Consider the following 17,947-nt stretch of genomic DNA (forward strand, 5'->3'; position numbering starts at 1 on the left):
GGCTATATTATATTATCACGCTAAGACTACTACGACCGAAGGAACTCAGGAAAATGTGGGAAAAACGGGGGAAATATTTTTTATGGGAGAATGTACGGTTTCTGTAAAATTCCTAATTTACGCGGGCGAAGCCGCGCGGGACATCTAGTAATAATATAAATTCTAGATTTAAATATTTGAGGTGTTTTTAAAGGATTCCTAATAACTCCAATTTCCCTTTTTTAACCCTCAGTTACTATATTATATTTGAAACATTTAATTCGCACTTATGGACTTGCGGTCTCACAGACCGTTTATGCAATCATGAAATCTATTGCCCTGGATGTTCCTATCCTGCAGAGTAGCTTGAGCTGTAATTTACTATTTCCCCTTAACACTACTAGCTAGACAGTTAAAACTTTAATAGATGTTTTAATGCAGTTATGATCACAAATACATCACACGATTCATTAAGCAGGCCACAAAAAGCGTGACTTTGCTATTTTGTACAGAACCCATTGTGGGTAAATCCGATTTACATTTGGCAACATTTTTAAATACAAGTTATACAACGTGACATTTTAGTTGTTGTTTTTTTGATTGACCTATACGTAATACTATCGAATCATTCTGCATGCTATTTTTTGGAAATAAAAAATATTTTGTATGACGTAGATACATAGGCGCGAGCGGCTATGACCCGGCCGAATTCTATTTATGATTTGAATAAAAAAAACTTCACAAATCTATATTGTACTACTAAGATAGAATCATTTTACTGCGGGAAAACAACCATTTAAATTTCACGCAGTATATACTTCTACTAGTTTACCTATGTCGAATTGTGATGAGTTTACCTGTAGGTTTTCTGAGGTATGTGAGGAACATTCCAGAAACGAGCAAGTACGCCATTACTATGCCAGGAGTCTGAAAACAATAAAAAATGTAGTATGTAGATAACATAGACAAGATTCAATTTAAAGTAAAAGAAAATGTGCGCATAACCGGCCAGGACCTAGCTGCTAGTATTAGTAGGGGAGGTAGTGCTAGCGTTTGCTAAGTCCAAGCGAGCAGTAAAATAGGTTTAGAAATGAACGCTTCAATAACTAAAATAATGTATATGGACTATGGGGATGTCCCTATTGTTTGCGTCCTTATAGTAGGGGAGGTAGTGCTATCGTTTCCTAAGTCATTTCATACCGACCAAATTTTTGTCCAGCGGTAGCTTAATATTTATCAATCAATATAATTAGCGTCAGTCGCCGCACCCGTGGTGGGATGTTAACTGAGAGTATTTCAAAGTTGTAAAAAAAAATAGTTGCGAAAAGTGATTTTATACCGAATGAAACTTTGATGGGTGATTATTGAGGTCATGATTAACCAAAAAATTACCGTCAGCCGTATTGCAGACGGGGGATTCAACGTCAGTCGCGTTACTGAACATGTAAAAATTTTTTGAATATAAAGTCATTTTATACTGTACAAAATTTATACAGGTGAATGTTTCTACTTTGTAAATAATAAAGAAAACCGTCAGTCGCTAATACGATGGTGGAAAAACCGTCAGCCACCGATATAAGCTATGGCCAATATAGCCCTACTTCGCGCTCAATGTATCCTAGGGCGTCGCGTAGACGACATTTCCACCTGCAAACATTCAGCGGACGGCGATTTTAGTTTGAATTAACAATATTTCTAAGAATTTTATATACTTATATTACTTTAAGAGCGCCATCTGTTGTTATATACTAAAACTAAGATAACACCTATATAATCCTAAACGTATATAATCTAGATATGAACCTTTATTGGGTGCGAATTGCGATCTTTTTAATGTCAATTCAATACGATTCCCAACAACAACTTTGAGATGCTCTCAATTTTTATTCCACCCATTATGTAGTGGCTGACGATCAAAGCTGTTATGTATTAGTGGAATACTATTTTTGTAACGATTTTCGCTCGGTATGAAACTTTTTAAACTGAGCGCGACCTTCCCTACTATATGTATCTAATTATGTATTCTACGAATGAATAATTTTCGTAACTTACGCTTATAGAAGTCTGCTGCAATTATAAAGATATAATATGTAAATTCTAGAGTTGTTGTTATATTATGCATAAAATTACTATTACAAACGTAATGCAAAATATCATGAATATGTATACTTTTGGAATTATGTATTGAATATAATTTTTTGTAATTATTAATATTAACATGTAACACCCCTTAGGTAATAAATCTAATAATTTATAAATTACAAAGAATGTCAAACATGTTATTGAGGTAATAAATTCAATGATACTGAATAATAAAAGCTGTTTTAAAATAATGCCATTTAATACATATTATCAGTATAATATTATGCAATTACACTACTAACGTGTTAAGGTCATCTTATTACAATGTGTGTGACTCTGTGTTAAATCTTCACTCTAAAACTATAAGTAGTATTAGTAAGTATGAATTGGTAAGTTCTTTGGTATGGTAGTAGGGCAGTCTTTCAATTAACACATTGGCTACTTTAACCTTGATAAAGTACAATGTTTACTGGTTCCATACGACAGGATGGATTCGCAAAAAAAGCTAGTTTTATTAAGAAAACGAAGATTTGTTTCTAAATAGGCATCGTAGCTACTGGATAGTGGATCAATTACGATTAAATTCGTCACAGATGTAGAGTATAGACTGAGTAGGCCATGGCACATGGTGATAGGTGTATTTTTTCCAGCAGGAATTTTATTTGCCTACACATATGACGCACTCATGGGCAGTTTTACTCAGTAATAAAAGGTACTAAAATCGCGCTCAAGGATAAATAACAGAACTCCGTAGGTAAACATTTACTCAGTGTTATCGAATGTGATGAGTGGTCGCTCTAAAGTCCAGCGTCGATTCGCACGCGTTACAAACGAATATTAATCATAATATTAATCTGCAATAATTATCTGCAAACTTGTGTATTATGGTATGCCGTATGGTATAATTTATAAAATATAAGTAATTAAATGAAAAAAAACTTAAAATAAAATATAAATGAAAGTCTGTCAAGAAAGAGTAGACGCAGTATAAAATTTTCTAAACGTAGGTAATCACGCTCAAAAAATGGTTTTTTCTCTTTGTATTTCCACAGAGAACGCTTATACACTTTAAATATTATCCAACATAATATCTATTACTACCTTGCACATTTTTATCTCGATTTAATATTATGTTATTAAGTATTTATTATTATATTAATTTCAAAATTGTGTACAGCGTCTACTTTTTTTGACAAGCTATATAATATGGAGTACAGCTAGACATCGACAATGGAATATTCAGCGGAAAATTTGCTTGCGATAATAAGCTCATTATCCTTTACCGTGTTATAACAGTGCCAAAATTAAAACCGGGTCAGTAGTTTCGCGTATCAGACGAACATTTTTTCCTCTGCCGATTACGTACTTACTACAATTACTAATACGGGGTGCAATAATTAAACCTTCCAGCCAATTAATTATTTCGATATACTTACAGTGATTATAAAAGAAAAAATTATTATAAGAAAAAATAAAAAAGTGATTATAAAAGAAAAAATACTAACGTTTTTAACGTAAGTATTTTTTCTTTTATAATCACTCATGAGAAATAGCTTCCCAAACTTTTCCTAAAAAACACTACAAATTACAATAAATGGACACTACGCGTCGCCGGCGCGTGTCTCCGGCCGCCGGAGACACGCGCCGGCGACGCGTAGTGTCCATTTATTCGCCTTCCTCCCGCCATCCCCCGCGTCACCCCGCTCTACCCACCGCCGCGAAGTGACCGTTCTGCAACGATTTTAAGTGGGATAAAATAATGTTGTAAAAAAATTATCACCCTATTTTTTGGTTAAATGGACTCTCCTAATGATACCTAAGACCTAAAAAATTTGGCCGGTAGGTTTAATTGCACCCTGTATAAATAATAATCGGCCAAGTGCGAGACGGACTCGCGCACGAAGGGTTCCGTACCATTATAGAGCAAAATTAGGCCAAAAATGTGTTGTTTTGTATGTGAGCCTCCCTTAATTTTTTATTTTATTTTAATATTATTATTAAATATTAAAGCACACACATAACTGAGGACTTTGAGAAAAATTCAACTATCTACCTGTTGCCATTATTGTTATAAAGCAAAAAAAGGCTAAAATATCACGTTTGTTGTATGGGAGCCCCCCTTAAATATTAATTTTATTTTGTTTTTAGTACTTATTTGTTGTTATAGCGGCAACAGATATCTGTGAAAATTTAAACTCTCTAGCTATTACCGTTCTTGAGTTACAGCCTGGAGACAGACAGACAGACGGACAGACATTGAAGTCTCAGTAATAGGGTCCCGTTTTTACTCTTTGGGTACGGAACCCTAAAAACAGTGTTGATTATGTCTTTGAAAATTCGTCAATATTTAATACACTATAGCAACGCCTAATGTTTGATCTAATAACGTAATAATGAAAAATATACTTCAAAATGTGTTAGCAAACATTATGCAGGATTTACATAAGAGTGTTAATAATTTGGATACATTAGGATAGTCAGCAGAATAGCTATTAAGTGCTAGCCTCGATTATAATCTGATCAACGAAAATTGACTTTTCGTATGATGGTCTCGCAGACCGCTATTTTTGTTATAAAACGCCTAGCTTATTCTAATCATACCTTAGTTAGCGTCTAGCGATAGTCTCTGATAGACCTATCACCTAAGTATATTTAGACGATAGATAAAGGTTTAGCCAAAGTATCTCCGGCGGTCTCACAGACCAACAACTTACGTAACTTTTACTTACCGATGGTCCCAGATTGACTGTAAGCCGGTATAAGTATAAAGATATATCCAGTATCGGTTTAGTTATGTTTCCATACAGGTCTATGACGGTTTCACAGAACTTGTCGATATCATTGGTCAACAGCTGATCCGCGTTCGATATCCGTGTGTCGAGGTTAGTAACCTTGTAGTATGTCATACCCCTGAAACAAAAAGCATATATTGTTAGGCTGGCCATAAACGCATGCGGTCGAGACCGACTGCTCTAGAGCAGTCGCGTTGAATAAGTATCGACCGCTCAAGGCTCGAGCGGTCCGTGTATTGCGGATAAAAATTTAGTATGGAAACTGCAGATCACCGTGCGGCAGTTGCAGTTGGTCCTCGACTGCAAGATGTTGATCCATCAATCCGTGGGTTAGACGATCAATTTTTCGTCAATCTTTACATGACTGATGAACCTACGTTTAAGGGCTGATTTTGCAATTGTCATAAATTTTTACCAATGGAATAAATTTGGCGTTTTGACAGATTTTATATGGAAAAAATGTCAGTTTCATATTTATTCTTTAGGTAAAAGTTATCTGACGATTGAAAAATCGACCCTAAGGCCGGCCGTACATTGTCCGAAATTTCTGATCAGAAACAGATGAACTGCCATCCGATCGAGTACTCTGGTGTTTTGTCCCAACCAAGGTTTTTGGGCCCAGTGGGCCCAATGACCAGATATGAATTTTTATAATTTTTTCATCTGGCGATTGGTCCCAAGTAATTATTTTTATGACTTTTGGGCTTATGTCCGTAGGGCTAGCAATAAAGTTGTAGATTTGAATAAAAAACAGAATAATGACTTTGTATGAAAACATTTATTACACACTGAATGAATATATGATATTAAAAATAAATAATTCAATGGACATGCATAATAAATTAAAATCTCCTATGACATGGATAATAACAAATGTACTTACTCATTTTAAAGCTTATATATTTTTTTAATAGGGATTGTCCATTTTTTTTTAATTTTGCTGATTACAAAAACATTTCGAGGAATAAGGTCAGTGATCGTTTTCTCTATATAAACGAAAAAAAATACCCATTAGTTACTTATATTTTTGAACAAATATGTTTAACCTTTGTTTGACCTTCAATGCCGTTAAATTAGCAATAAAGTCGACCAACATTACGTTTCGAACTTTTGGTAAGCTTCTCGTATCAGTTTTCACATAATGAGAACTTGCATTTGACGAACCAGCCATTATAAATAAGATTGAAAGAAAATTTGAAACATACTGCAGAGATCAATTAGCTGCCGATGATGACGTCAGAGCGAAACTTTAAAAATTTATTGAGAAAAAACTAGCCAATGCATTTCAAAATTATTTAATTTATATTCTTAAAATACCCTATTTTAACGAAAAAAATATAAAAAGTACATGTGATTTTTTTTGGACAATGCCCATTGTCAAATTATAGGTACTTATTTTATATAATTTATATATAAAATTATTTGTAAAATAACGAATAATTAATAATTAATTTTATATAAGTAAGTTTAATTCATTGTTTTTGCAGAATGTTAGAACTATAAGTAGTTAATAAGACTTTTATATTAACAACATTCTGGCAAAAAGACATTTGAATTTGATAATGAAAAATATTTCGTATCACGTACTATGGCAATTTATGCCGATAGGCGCGAGCGGCTGTAACCAGGCCGAATTTTATTTATGATTTTAATACAAAAAAAAAAACTTCCCAAGTCTATTGGAAAGGCAATAGCGTGTAAATAGCTAAATTGCCTGCGGGATAATACAAAGTTCTCAAAATAAAAAAAACACTCCGGAATCCGTATCATGCCCGACTAACCTGTTCCATACTCAGCAGGGGTGCTCCTTCAGGCAATTGCAGTGGCAGCAAGCCCGTTGGATCTTGTAGGAGCAAGATGATTGTCTTCTGTAGCGCGTGGTCCGCTCCGGAACGTAGCTGAAGTACTCTTGAATTTTGATGCACTTTGGTCGGCCGACCACACAAAAAGTTCACAGCGATTATATTGAAAAACCAAAAGGGAAAGAAACTTGAAATTCCAGCTGGATTAAGCCTTTTCAAGGAAAAATTATCAGAACAAAAATTTCTCATATGCCATCAAGCCCGATCCGCGGCAAAAAGCGCCAGCAAACATTTGTCATCTGTCAAATGTCAAAGATATGTATCCTTCTTCTTCTTCCGACAGTGGTAAATTGCCATATTATGTTAAAGGTTCATCCAACGGTTGATGAACAGAAACTCCCAAACTGAGCTACATCCTAACAGTGGAAATCAAACACAACACAAATCCAGAGTGTAATTTGAGAACTTATTATTTAATTATTAAGGAAATTAAGGAAATATAATATATTAAATTATAACGAAATTAAGTGCACAACCATGCTTCCCCCTTTGGAAGTTTGAAAAAACTTTCAAAAGAATTCTAAATTATTGGTTATATAAGTAATCTTATTAATTTAATTACTAATGTTAAACAAAATATTGTATACTTAAATTTACAACAGTCAAAAAATACAAGAGAGCATCGCTGATGAAGAGATTAAACTATTAATGTTATTGGGTAGGTATCGGATACAACTTCACCACAGGACGTTTGAAGGTACCGTAACTTGTTTTTACCATGGCCACGCGAGCTATATTATCTTTTCCGAGGAATATTTCAACTATAATATCAAGGGGCCAATTTAAAGGAGCACAATCGTCCTGCCCTACAAGAACGACAGTCCTGACCTTAACAGGATTCTCAGAAGTAGCCCATTTCTGTCTCACTTGCAATGTGTGCAGATATTTTTTCCAGAAGGATTGAATCATCTGATCTAATAACCTTTTACGTTGAACAAGATTAGAATCAAAAACATATTTATAGAAAGCCGAAAGATGCAGAAGTTTTTTTGCAGGCAACTTATTATCTTTCAGAAGCGCAATATCTTCAGCAAAATAAGTCATCTGTACTGCACGAATTACAGCTGTTTCCGCAGTCATAAGATTGCGGATCTTATTTTAATAATTTGATAGTAATTTTGTGACATATTGTAATTGAAATTTTGAAATTTAACAATGGCATCTGTATATATGACATAACGTTATTAATTTATCAATTAGTATAATAACATTAGTAGAAAAAAGTCGTATTCGGTAGAGAAATTCTACCAAATGGTATAAAATTTCATGATGCTGACATCCCCAATATTTGTTTTGATTATATTTAATTTTGTAAAACTACCTACACTAAGTACACCTGAAGATGATTAATTTCGAAACCGGTCGTGTAATTTGTTAATAATTTCTTAATATAGTGGAAAAAGTGCACGCAAATATTGTTTTATTAGTGTTTAAAAATTCATATCTGGTCATTGGACCCACTGGGCCTAAAAACCTTGGGACGAAACACCAGAGTACTCATCCGATCGACGTCATCTGACACATAATGTCATAATGTCAGACGCCTGCCAGAACGCACTCTGCTCATATTCTAATAAAAAAATCGGATCGCGCTCTCTCTTACATTTTGTACTGTGCCGAGTGAGCTCGAACTCGCCGGAAGGAAAATTCGGATAGTGTGCGGTGTGGCGGGGCTAGAAGTCTAGTCTAGTCACTCTAGTATCTACAAGGGTGGCCAACCTTTTCGACACTTGGGCCAAAATTCGTAAGTAGAATTTTACCCCGGGCCGCACTACCAAATTTTATGTAAACTCGTAGTGGAATGAAAGTCAAAATCGGATACTAATTTTTCCTATTAGAACTTAGAGCTTTTATTTTAAAAGTAAAAGTTTATTTAAAAAGAAGTGTTTGTTTGCTTTTTATAGTTTTAGGTGTAAGGTGTGATAAGATAAAATTTAGTATTAACTTTTTTACTTTAAAAAAATGTGCTCGGCTCCGCGGGCCACAAGATAACAGACGGCGGCCGCATGTGGCCCGCGGGCCGCGTGTTGGCCACCCTTGGTCTAGTACCTATATTTAGTAATCTGTGCTAGTACTTTCGGCGTTCTAACTTAAGTATCGTAGAGTGAAACCAATTAGCTAATAGTACTCGGCAGTCATTGACGTATTTGTCGCACATGTAAAATAATGACAAAGTCAACGAAGGTCATATTTTGTTGTGGACATTTTTAACTCATGTCATTTTCCCGTACGTCAGTAAATTATGCGTGTGAATCGTATTAGCCTAAAATAGATAACTGGATTTAAATCGAAAAAACTTAGTAAGTAAATAGAGTCGTTAGGCTACCAAAACTTAAATGTCATTAAAATCGTACCTTACTTGGTAAGTTGGTACCTAGGTATTCAGTAAATAATTACCATCAAGTAAGACAATCAGATGATGAGCCTACATTGTCCTAAGTCCTAACTCCTAAATCCTACCTTTTAAGTCCTGAACAAACTTAAAAATAACATTTTCAGTGGATTCAAAACAAAAATCGAACTTATGACCTCAGAGTAGAAAGCTTAGCTCATCAGTTCACCAAGGAGGCGCTACCTTCAACATATAAAAAACTTTAAACTTTGTCCTTGAACTTAATAAATTAAAATATCACCTCTCTCAATCACATTCTAGTAAATCGAATTAAAAATTTAAATAAACCAATGACTCGTAAGTTTATCAATTGTTTACTGAAGCAACAATTACAAAAGATCTATGTACAGTATTTTGAAATCGAACCGAATCGAATCGAAAATGAAATTGAACCTTCAAGACAAACTTTAAAGTTTATATTTCCAAAGTACGTCCATGATTTATACATGCTTCCATGATTTATCCAAGTTAATTAAATGCTTATGGTGAATGATTTTACAATAATTTCATAGTATTTACTATTTAGTTTACTCGACTGTCAAAAAAGGAAAGAGTTATTATTTTAACCCTAAAAATAAATATACTTAATAATAAATAATTAATTAATAATAAATAACATTATTTATTTTAGCCTTAAAAATTTTGGCTGCGGCCCGCGACGCCGCACAGTGGTCCGAAATCGCTAAATAGTGGACATTCGCAAAAAAGTTCGATTTTGGTGTGGAAAAAAATACCATCCGATAGATTTTAAGAGGAGTAACAATAAATCCTTATTAAGTTTTTTATAAAAATGTATATTTAAGGTGAAAAAAAAAATTACTAAAATGTTGTATGGGAAAGAATCTATAAATAGATTTTTTGCAAAAACTACTAGGTCATTCTGGTTCATTTTTGAAACAAGTTCGAATGGTATGTAAGGTTTAGAAAAAAAAAGTACGAATTTTCCACATCAAAATCGATCTTTTTTGCGAATGTCCACTATTTAGCAATTTCGGACCACTGTGCGCCGCGCCAAGACCAAAACGTGTTTGTGGCCCGTGTAAAAAAAGGTTGAGTACCACTGCTATAGAGTATAGATACATCGTTGCGGTATTAATTTCTTTGTAAAAAAGTGTTATAACTGGCATAGTTTAATATAAAACTCACTTCAGGTATTGCTGGTACAGATGTAGAGACAAGTTGGTTCGTATCCTCAGCTTGGTCTCTCCTATACTCCATCTCAATGAGTTATTGACGAAAGAGATCTGAAAATATAGAAAGTATTATAAACTATGAACATTAAATATTTTATATTATACATATTAAAGCTATTAAGCTTTAATATGTATAATATTTGGGGGCGTCCACAAATTACGTGAGATGTTTTTATTTTTTGAAAACCCCCCTCTCCCTGGTGATATTTCGTGAGATTTAATTCAATGCTCCACAAATCACACGTGAGATTTTTCAAAATGTGGGTTTCTTACGTAAACGTTTGGTTTGACGATTACGCTTACGACTAAATCTTAAGCATACGTACAATCTGGATGAAATGGACCAAAATAGTATAATTTTGTTGAGAAAAAAATTATGTGAGATTTGCCGAGACCCCACTCTCCGCAACGTGAGATTAGACGAGATTTGAATTTCAATTAAAATTTCAGCAAAATCGGTTCAACGGTTTGGGCGTGAAGAGGTAACAGACAGACAGACATACTTTGGCATTTATAATATTATCTACTAGTAATTATGGATATGGATTTGAAAAAGGCCACGTTTATAGTAAAATATTTGTTACGTGCACAAAGTCAAAAATAGCAGCATTTTTAGAATTTAAAGCAACTGTAGAAATAGTTCTTTCCTATGAAAAAATCAACTAAGTGGAAGATTGAAAAAAAATACACATTTAAATCAGAATATCTCTAGAAATATACATTGGTCTAAATACATCATTTTATTTTTATTAAATTTAATAAACAATATATTGTAAGTACCTACCTACTTGTAAATTTAACAAGTTTGGTTATTATGACTAAATCTATACTAATATTATAAATGCGAAAGTATCTCTGTCTGTCTGTCTGTCTGTCTTGCTTTCACGCCAAAACTACTGAACCGATTGCAATGAAATTTTGTATACAGTTATTCTAGAGTCTGAGAAAGGACATAGGCTACATTTTGATGTGGGAAAATATCTTATTTCCATGAAAATATCGATGAAAATGATTCGCATTGCGCGTGGCCAGCGCTCATCCCGGGGGTCCTGGGTTCGAGTCCCACAGGCGGAACAAAAAGTTTTCAATGTTCCTGGGTCTTGGATATGTATTAAAATAAAATTTCAAAAATCTTAAACATATTTTATGTATAATATTATTAAAAATCCAGAAATATATCGATGGAATGAACATTTTAGTTCTAATACGATTCAACAGATGGCGTTTTATTTTTTACTTTATTGTAACATAGAACTAATCATACTTATTAGTTAGTATGTTTTTGTTTATAGTTTTTAATACGTTAGAATATTATGTTTAATAATATAATCACTTGGTATAATAATAATCAATCTATCTTATCTTATAGAGCTCCTACTAATATATGTGACAAGTTGACAACAGATTAAGGCGCTCTAAAATAAAGGAGTTCGAGTGTACCGTGTTGGCCTATATTCCATCCAGAAATATATCAATGCAATCAACATTTTAATTCTAATATATGAAAACAGATGGCGTTTTATTTTTTACTTTATTATTGTAACAGAACTAATCATACCTACTTTACTATATAATATTGTTTTTATTCATAACTAGCTGTTGCCCGCGACATCGTCTGCGTGGACTTTAGTTTATAGCGCGCGGTGTCAACAAAATTTGTGTCAAATTTAAAAACTTTTTAAAACCCTGGTGGTACCCCTCTTAGGGCCGCGCTACACCGGAATGGCAGCGCTGAAAGTGCTCGCCTCGCATGGCAGCTCCATTCCGGTGTAGCGCGGCCCTTAATTAATCAAAATACCCAAAAACAGCTATGCAGTGTGCACATAATCTATACTAATATTATAAATGCGTAAGTATCTCTGTCTGTCTGTCTGTCTGTCAGTCTCGCTTTCACGCCAAACGCCAAAAGTATCTCTGTCTGTCTGTCTGTCTGTCAGTCTCGCTTTCACGCCAAACGCCAAAACTTCCGAACCGATTGTAATGAAATTTTGTATACCGATAGTCTAAAGCCTGAGAAAGGACATAGGCTACTTTTTTACTGGAAAAAAGGGTTGTAAGGGGGTGAAAATGCGTAAATTTGTTCAAATTAAGTTAGTTCCAACAATTCATAATAGATGGCGCCGTGCGTCTTCTACATCGCGCTGACGCTTGTTCAAAAGTCTTTCTATAAGACGTGGTATCATCTTACATTTAAGTTTCGATTTTTTTCGATTGTTATATCTATTCTACGGTATTAAATAACTCAGTACTTTATCTGTGCAGTGACGTAACCTTAAATCTATCAATGATAAATAGTTTATGGGTAAAGTTGTGTAATTGGAGGGCTAAATAAGCTTTAAAATTTGGCATAAAATATAAAGTTTAATATAAAAAAATGAAATACTTATTGTGTGCACACTGCACAGCTGTATTGATTTAAGGGGTACCAGGGTTTTTTTTATAAAAGCTTTTGACACCAATTTTGTTGACATCGCGCGCCATAAACTGAAGTCCACGCGGACGAAGTCGCGGGCAACAGCTAGTAGCTCATAAAATTTCATAAGCAGGAAATACAAAGTTGCATTTCTATAATTACAACTTATGAGTGACTTCCTAGCAACTAATAGGTACTAATTAAATTAATGATTTCTTAGAGTAATCTTTATGACGGAAAATAAATATGATAATAATTATTAATTTACTTTGCCCGCGATTTCTTTGCAATATGAAACCCATGGGAATCGTACGTTTTTCTGGGATAAAACAATTGTTCGCCGTGTCTACTCAATAACAGTGCCTTTTATCCGAACCCTAATATTATAAAAAGGCACACAATCACTAATCAGATACAACAAAATTGATTTACGGAAATGAAGTAAAACATTATAATTCGAAGACCTTTGAGAATTAGGTTCTTTAAGATGACCATTGGCCGAACGGATCTAAAATACAGGATTTTGTAACAGTTCAGCATGACACGTAACTTTTTAGTGCAAGTCATGATGAATTATTATTACTTTTTAACCGACTTCCAAAAAGGATGAGGTTATAATATGTTCGGCTGTGGATATAATTTTTTTTTATTTTTTACTTTCATTTTTCGTAATAAGTGTACCAAATTGGTACACAGCTTTCGAGACTTATAGTTTTTGAAGTGAAAACTTCTTTAGCGGCGTTGAGCACTTTTGTGGGATGGGTAAAAACTGTGCAACTTGCGTCAGATTCTAATGCTGATCGAAAAACCGTAAGACGGTTGGAGAGTAGTGTTGTAACATCGAAATCGATTAATCGAACAATCGATTGCTTTTTTTCGATTGTCGATATTTTTAATCAATTGTAAGGGTTTCGATTAATTAAAAAAAACGGCCAAGTGCGAGTTGGACTCGCCCATGAAGGATTTTTATGAAATTAAGAGGTATTTTCATATTTCAGTCGATTTAACGAAAGTTAAATTAAGGTTTACCATTTATGACGTATAAAAAAAACTACTGGCTAGATCTCGTTCGAACCAATTTTCGTTAGTAGTTTTTGTAGTAATGTACATCATATAAGGTTCCGTTTTTTGCCATTTGGGTACGGAACCCTAAAAATCGATTTTTAAAAATCGATTTTCATAAAAAATGGGCTAAAAATTTAATCGATTGTAAGGGTTTCGATTAATTTAAAAAAAACGATTTTTTAAAAATCGATTTTCTTAAAAAATGGGTTAAAAAAATAATGCACAACGTTAATAATCAAGTTTTCACTTCTGCCGGCACTCCCGGAGTGCAACCCGTCTTTTTTTTTATTTCACCTGGACGGGCTGGCCATTTCGAAATCAGTATAGTGCTTTAGGACTCTGGCCTCTGTGTATAAGGGCTCCCACACAAAACTGTGAATTCGCACCGCATCGCAATTAGTATGAGTTTTATTTCGGATTTTTGCGATGCGAATTCTCAGTTTTGTGTAGCCCTAAAAGTAGCTAGACCCTTGAGGTCCATTGAATAATAAATTTTGACGTTTGTTTTGATGATACAGTAAAGATCTAGGAAGACTGTAAAAGGGTTTCCCTTAATTACGTGAGGCAATTAGAGGAAATGGGTTAAGACAAATCTCATAAAAAAAACCCGTACTTATGTAAATATTATTTAAGTATTCTAGTAGACAGATTTATTTAAAATATTTTTGGTTATTTTGTGCGAGACTGTAGGGAGGAGATTTAAGAGAAGTTTAGTGATCACTTAGAAAGGGTGGCTCAGAATATCCTCAACAACATCTCCCTCTTAAATAATAAACATACCAGAGGCATGGCACATATCAGCTTAAACAGCAGCCGCTTGAATTCTGGAAGGTTCATTGTAATTATTGACCTACAACAAAACACAAGTATTGAGAATTATGTATAAAAAACTTAATCGACAATTTATTGCAAGTAACATTCAGCTGCGTGATGTGTAGACTTTACAATGAAAAATTACAATGTATAATTCAGTATAGTTTATAAAAGTACTTATAATAATACATTAAAGATTGAGAAAATTATAAAGCCATGATTTTTTTATATTTAGCCATATCTTCAGTTTCAAGGTTTGTATGAACAAAGCTATAATTAAATATTAATAATATACTAAATTCTGACTGCATACTCATACATGTTAGGTCAGAGGCTTTAAATAATTAACACACAATACAAATATATTAATTGAACTTTGATGTGGGAATTAAACTAGAAAGTTACATGTTAAATAATTATTTTCTATACTAACTGAGAAATAAACAAATTAATGATGACAAGCTAATAATAATAATAATAGCTCCCACACCGGTTTCGGTGACGGTGACCGGTTTCATTGAAACCAGGCCATCTACGCAGGAGTAATTTTATAGTGCCCAAGTGTGTGCGCAGTACACAAGAGCACTCTCTATTCCTTTACTCTCATAACCCAGTGGGACGGAAGACCGACACGACTGGCGAGAGATCAGGCGCAGGACCGACTTTTTACATGCCCATCCGACGCATGGATCATCTTACTTGTCAGACAATCAGGTGATCAGCCTGCATTGTCCTAACCAAACTTGGAAATAACATGTTTCCAACGCGGGAATCGAACCCACGACCTTCGAGTCAAGAGCCGCGCTCTATACCACTAGACCACGGAGGCGTTAAATGACTAATAAATGACTAGATGACGCCCGCAACTCCGTTGCGCCAAAACTCGTTTATCGAGCGGGAACCGTACATTTTTCCGGGACAAAAGTATCCTATGTCCTTTCCCGGGACTCAAGGTATCTCCATGCCAAATTTCAGCAAAATCGGTTGAGTGGTTTGGGCGTGAAGAGGTAACAGACAGACAGACTGACAGACAGATAGACAGACACACTTTCGCATTTATAATAGTAAAAAGTAAATAGTGAATGATAAAGCTAAATAATAAAAAAATCTAAAACCAAATATTGCTTGCAGCTTTGTTTGATCTGAAACTTTTTGTGCAGTAACCTTACATTTTATGCAACAAGTATTCTTAGATGTCCATTTAAGACTCAATATACTTTTATTTAATGCCAAATTTTATCCAGATGTTATTAATCCGTTGAATCATGGTAATAGTCAAATACATCAACAGTATATTGTGTAACATAATTATTATTATTATAATTATATTCGCACAACCATATCATCTGTCAATAAAATAAATTTAATTTTAAAAATGCCCATTTCCTATAATGTCATTTTCATCGAATACCGAGCGAAGTTCGGTCAAATAGCTAATGTACATATATAAAAAGTCAATCTATTGGCATTAGTGCATAGCAATCACATGGTACAGCAATACTTATAATATTATGGCAGACATTTTTTTTAATAATAAAATAACTTTATATACCTAATCTTAAAAACTAAAACTCACCCCTCAATTAAAGTTGTGTGCTGAATTGTCCATAAGTCACACATGGTTCTTGATATTAGGGACAGAGCAATCAGGACCATAAAACCACTTTCTTTCGACCATAGTCCAGGGAACATTATCTTCCACAGCACTTTAAGTTCTGCTAAAAACCTGGCGTTGACTTCTGCTTTTGGTTCTTTCACAGCTTTATCTTTAATCGTGTATTGCACCTTTTCATGTGGTGACATATGCACGGAGCCATTTCTAACAGTTTTGCTGAAATAAGCATATAAAAAGTGGGTTGTAGACCTACTTTTTTTTCATAACATATTTTAATATTATCTCAATTTTATAGAATTTTATTTTTGTAAGTATATTTTTTCATTAATTCCGATCGTGGATTCCTGGAAATCTATTGTTGTCATGGTCAAATCAACCACTTGGGAGTTGAAGCATCAACATTACATTCATTTTTAATTAAAAAGGTTTTTGAAAAATAAAGTTGTCAGCAAGAACACTGAGCAACAATACAAGAAAGTATTTTTTCTAAGGTATAGTCAAAATAACAAGGCAGGGAAATTCATACAAATTTTGATATTTTTTATAATTTTTAGTGCCTCAATTATTTGGTAAAATGTAACATACACACACATTTTAAAAGTTTAATCCTTCGATCGTGGATTTTTGGGAATCTATTGTTATTCTATTGTGTCTTGCTCACCGGTGAGATTATGGGGCTTGATAGGTTAAGTAAGATTTTTATAACTACTACAAATAAATGTGTAGCTCACAAAATATACTAAGTACATTGAAATTATAAAAAAACAATTTGTAATTTGACTTATTGCAAAGGCTTTATTTACTTTGACTTATGATAATTTGTGACATTTGTATAACAATTGCGAGGAATAATGACTAACATTTAACATTTTACTTAAAAAACTTAAGTTTATAAATAAGTTATTATCATCTGATAAGCTTATTAAGTAATAAGAAACTTATATCAAAGAATAGTACTGTAATGTTTTATGTGCAACCCGTTATTAAATATATAATACATACCTACATATTATACTACATTTCCTTTTAGGGTTCCATACCCAAAGGGTAAAAACGGGACCCTATTACTAAGACTTCGTTGTCTGTCCGTCTGTCTGTCAGTCTCCAGGCTGTAACTCAAGAACGGTAATAGCTAGAGAGTTGAAATTTTGACAGATTGTGTATATCTGTTGCCGCTATAACAACAAATACTAAAAACAAAATAAAATGAATATTTAAAGGGGGCTCCCATACAATAAACGTGATTTTTTGGCCTTTTTTGCTCAGATATCAAAAATGGTAACAGGTAGGTACTTGAATTTTTCTCAAAGTCCTTAGTTATTTGTGTACTTTAATATTTAATTTTAATACTAAAATAAAATAAAAAATTAATACAAAAAACACAATTTTTGCCCTAATTTTGCTCTATAATGGTACGGAACCCTCCGTGCGCGAGTGCGACTCGCACTTGGCCGATTATTATTATTTTTTTTTATAAATAGTGGAAACATTTGCGAATAAGAATTATTTACCTTGACTTTAACGATTTCTTTACAATCCAAGCACTCAACGCTGCGGTTGCTGCTAAAGCAATTTGCACATCGGTCCTTGAAGCATATTTGCTAAAATTTGGTGCCATTGTTGTAACTTTCACTAAATGTTTATAAGAGTAACTTTATGGCGTCAGCCTAATTGTTGTTAAAATAAGAAAAACATCACACTACCACTTAACACGACCGCACAAATAAAATTAGAAACGTAA

General features: G+C 33.7%; 1 protein-coding gene across 2 annotated transcripts in view; it reads right to left on the bottom strand.

Annotated features, from left to right (window-relative positions):
* LOC121731327 (ATP-binding cassette sub-family D member 3) overlaps nt 1-17,947 on the bottom strand; it is a 31,008-nt gene extending 13,061 nt beyond the window's left edge. For both annotated transcript variants that reach the window (XM_042120721.1, XM_042120720.1), the window contains exons 1-6: nt 17,718-17,947; nt 16,168-16,422; nt 14,559-14,628; nt 10,254-10,351; nt 4,791-4,971; nt 837-906 (exon numbers count right to left, since the gene is read on the bottom strand). In XM_042120721.1, coding sequence (XP_041976655.1) covers nt 837-906; nt 4,791-4,971; nt 10,254-10,351; nt 14,559-14,628; nt 16,168-16,422; nt 17,718-17,824 — 781 coding nt within the window. In that variant the 5' untranslated portion in view covers nt 17,825-17,947. The remainder of the gene's footprint in view (nt 1-836; nt 907-4,790; nt 4,972-10,253; nt 10,352-14,558; nt 14,629-16,167; nt 16,423-17,717) is intronic.

This window comes from Aricia agestis, chromosome 10 (genome assembly GCF_905147365.1).
Source record: "Aricia agestis chromosome 10, ilAriAges1.1, whole genome shotgun sequence".
Taxonomy (NCBI): Eukaryota; Metazoa; Arthropoda; class Insecta; order Lepidoptera; family Lycaenidae; genus Aricia; species Aricia agestis.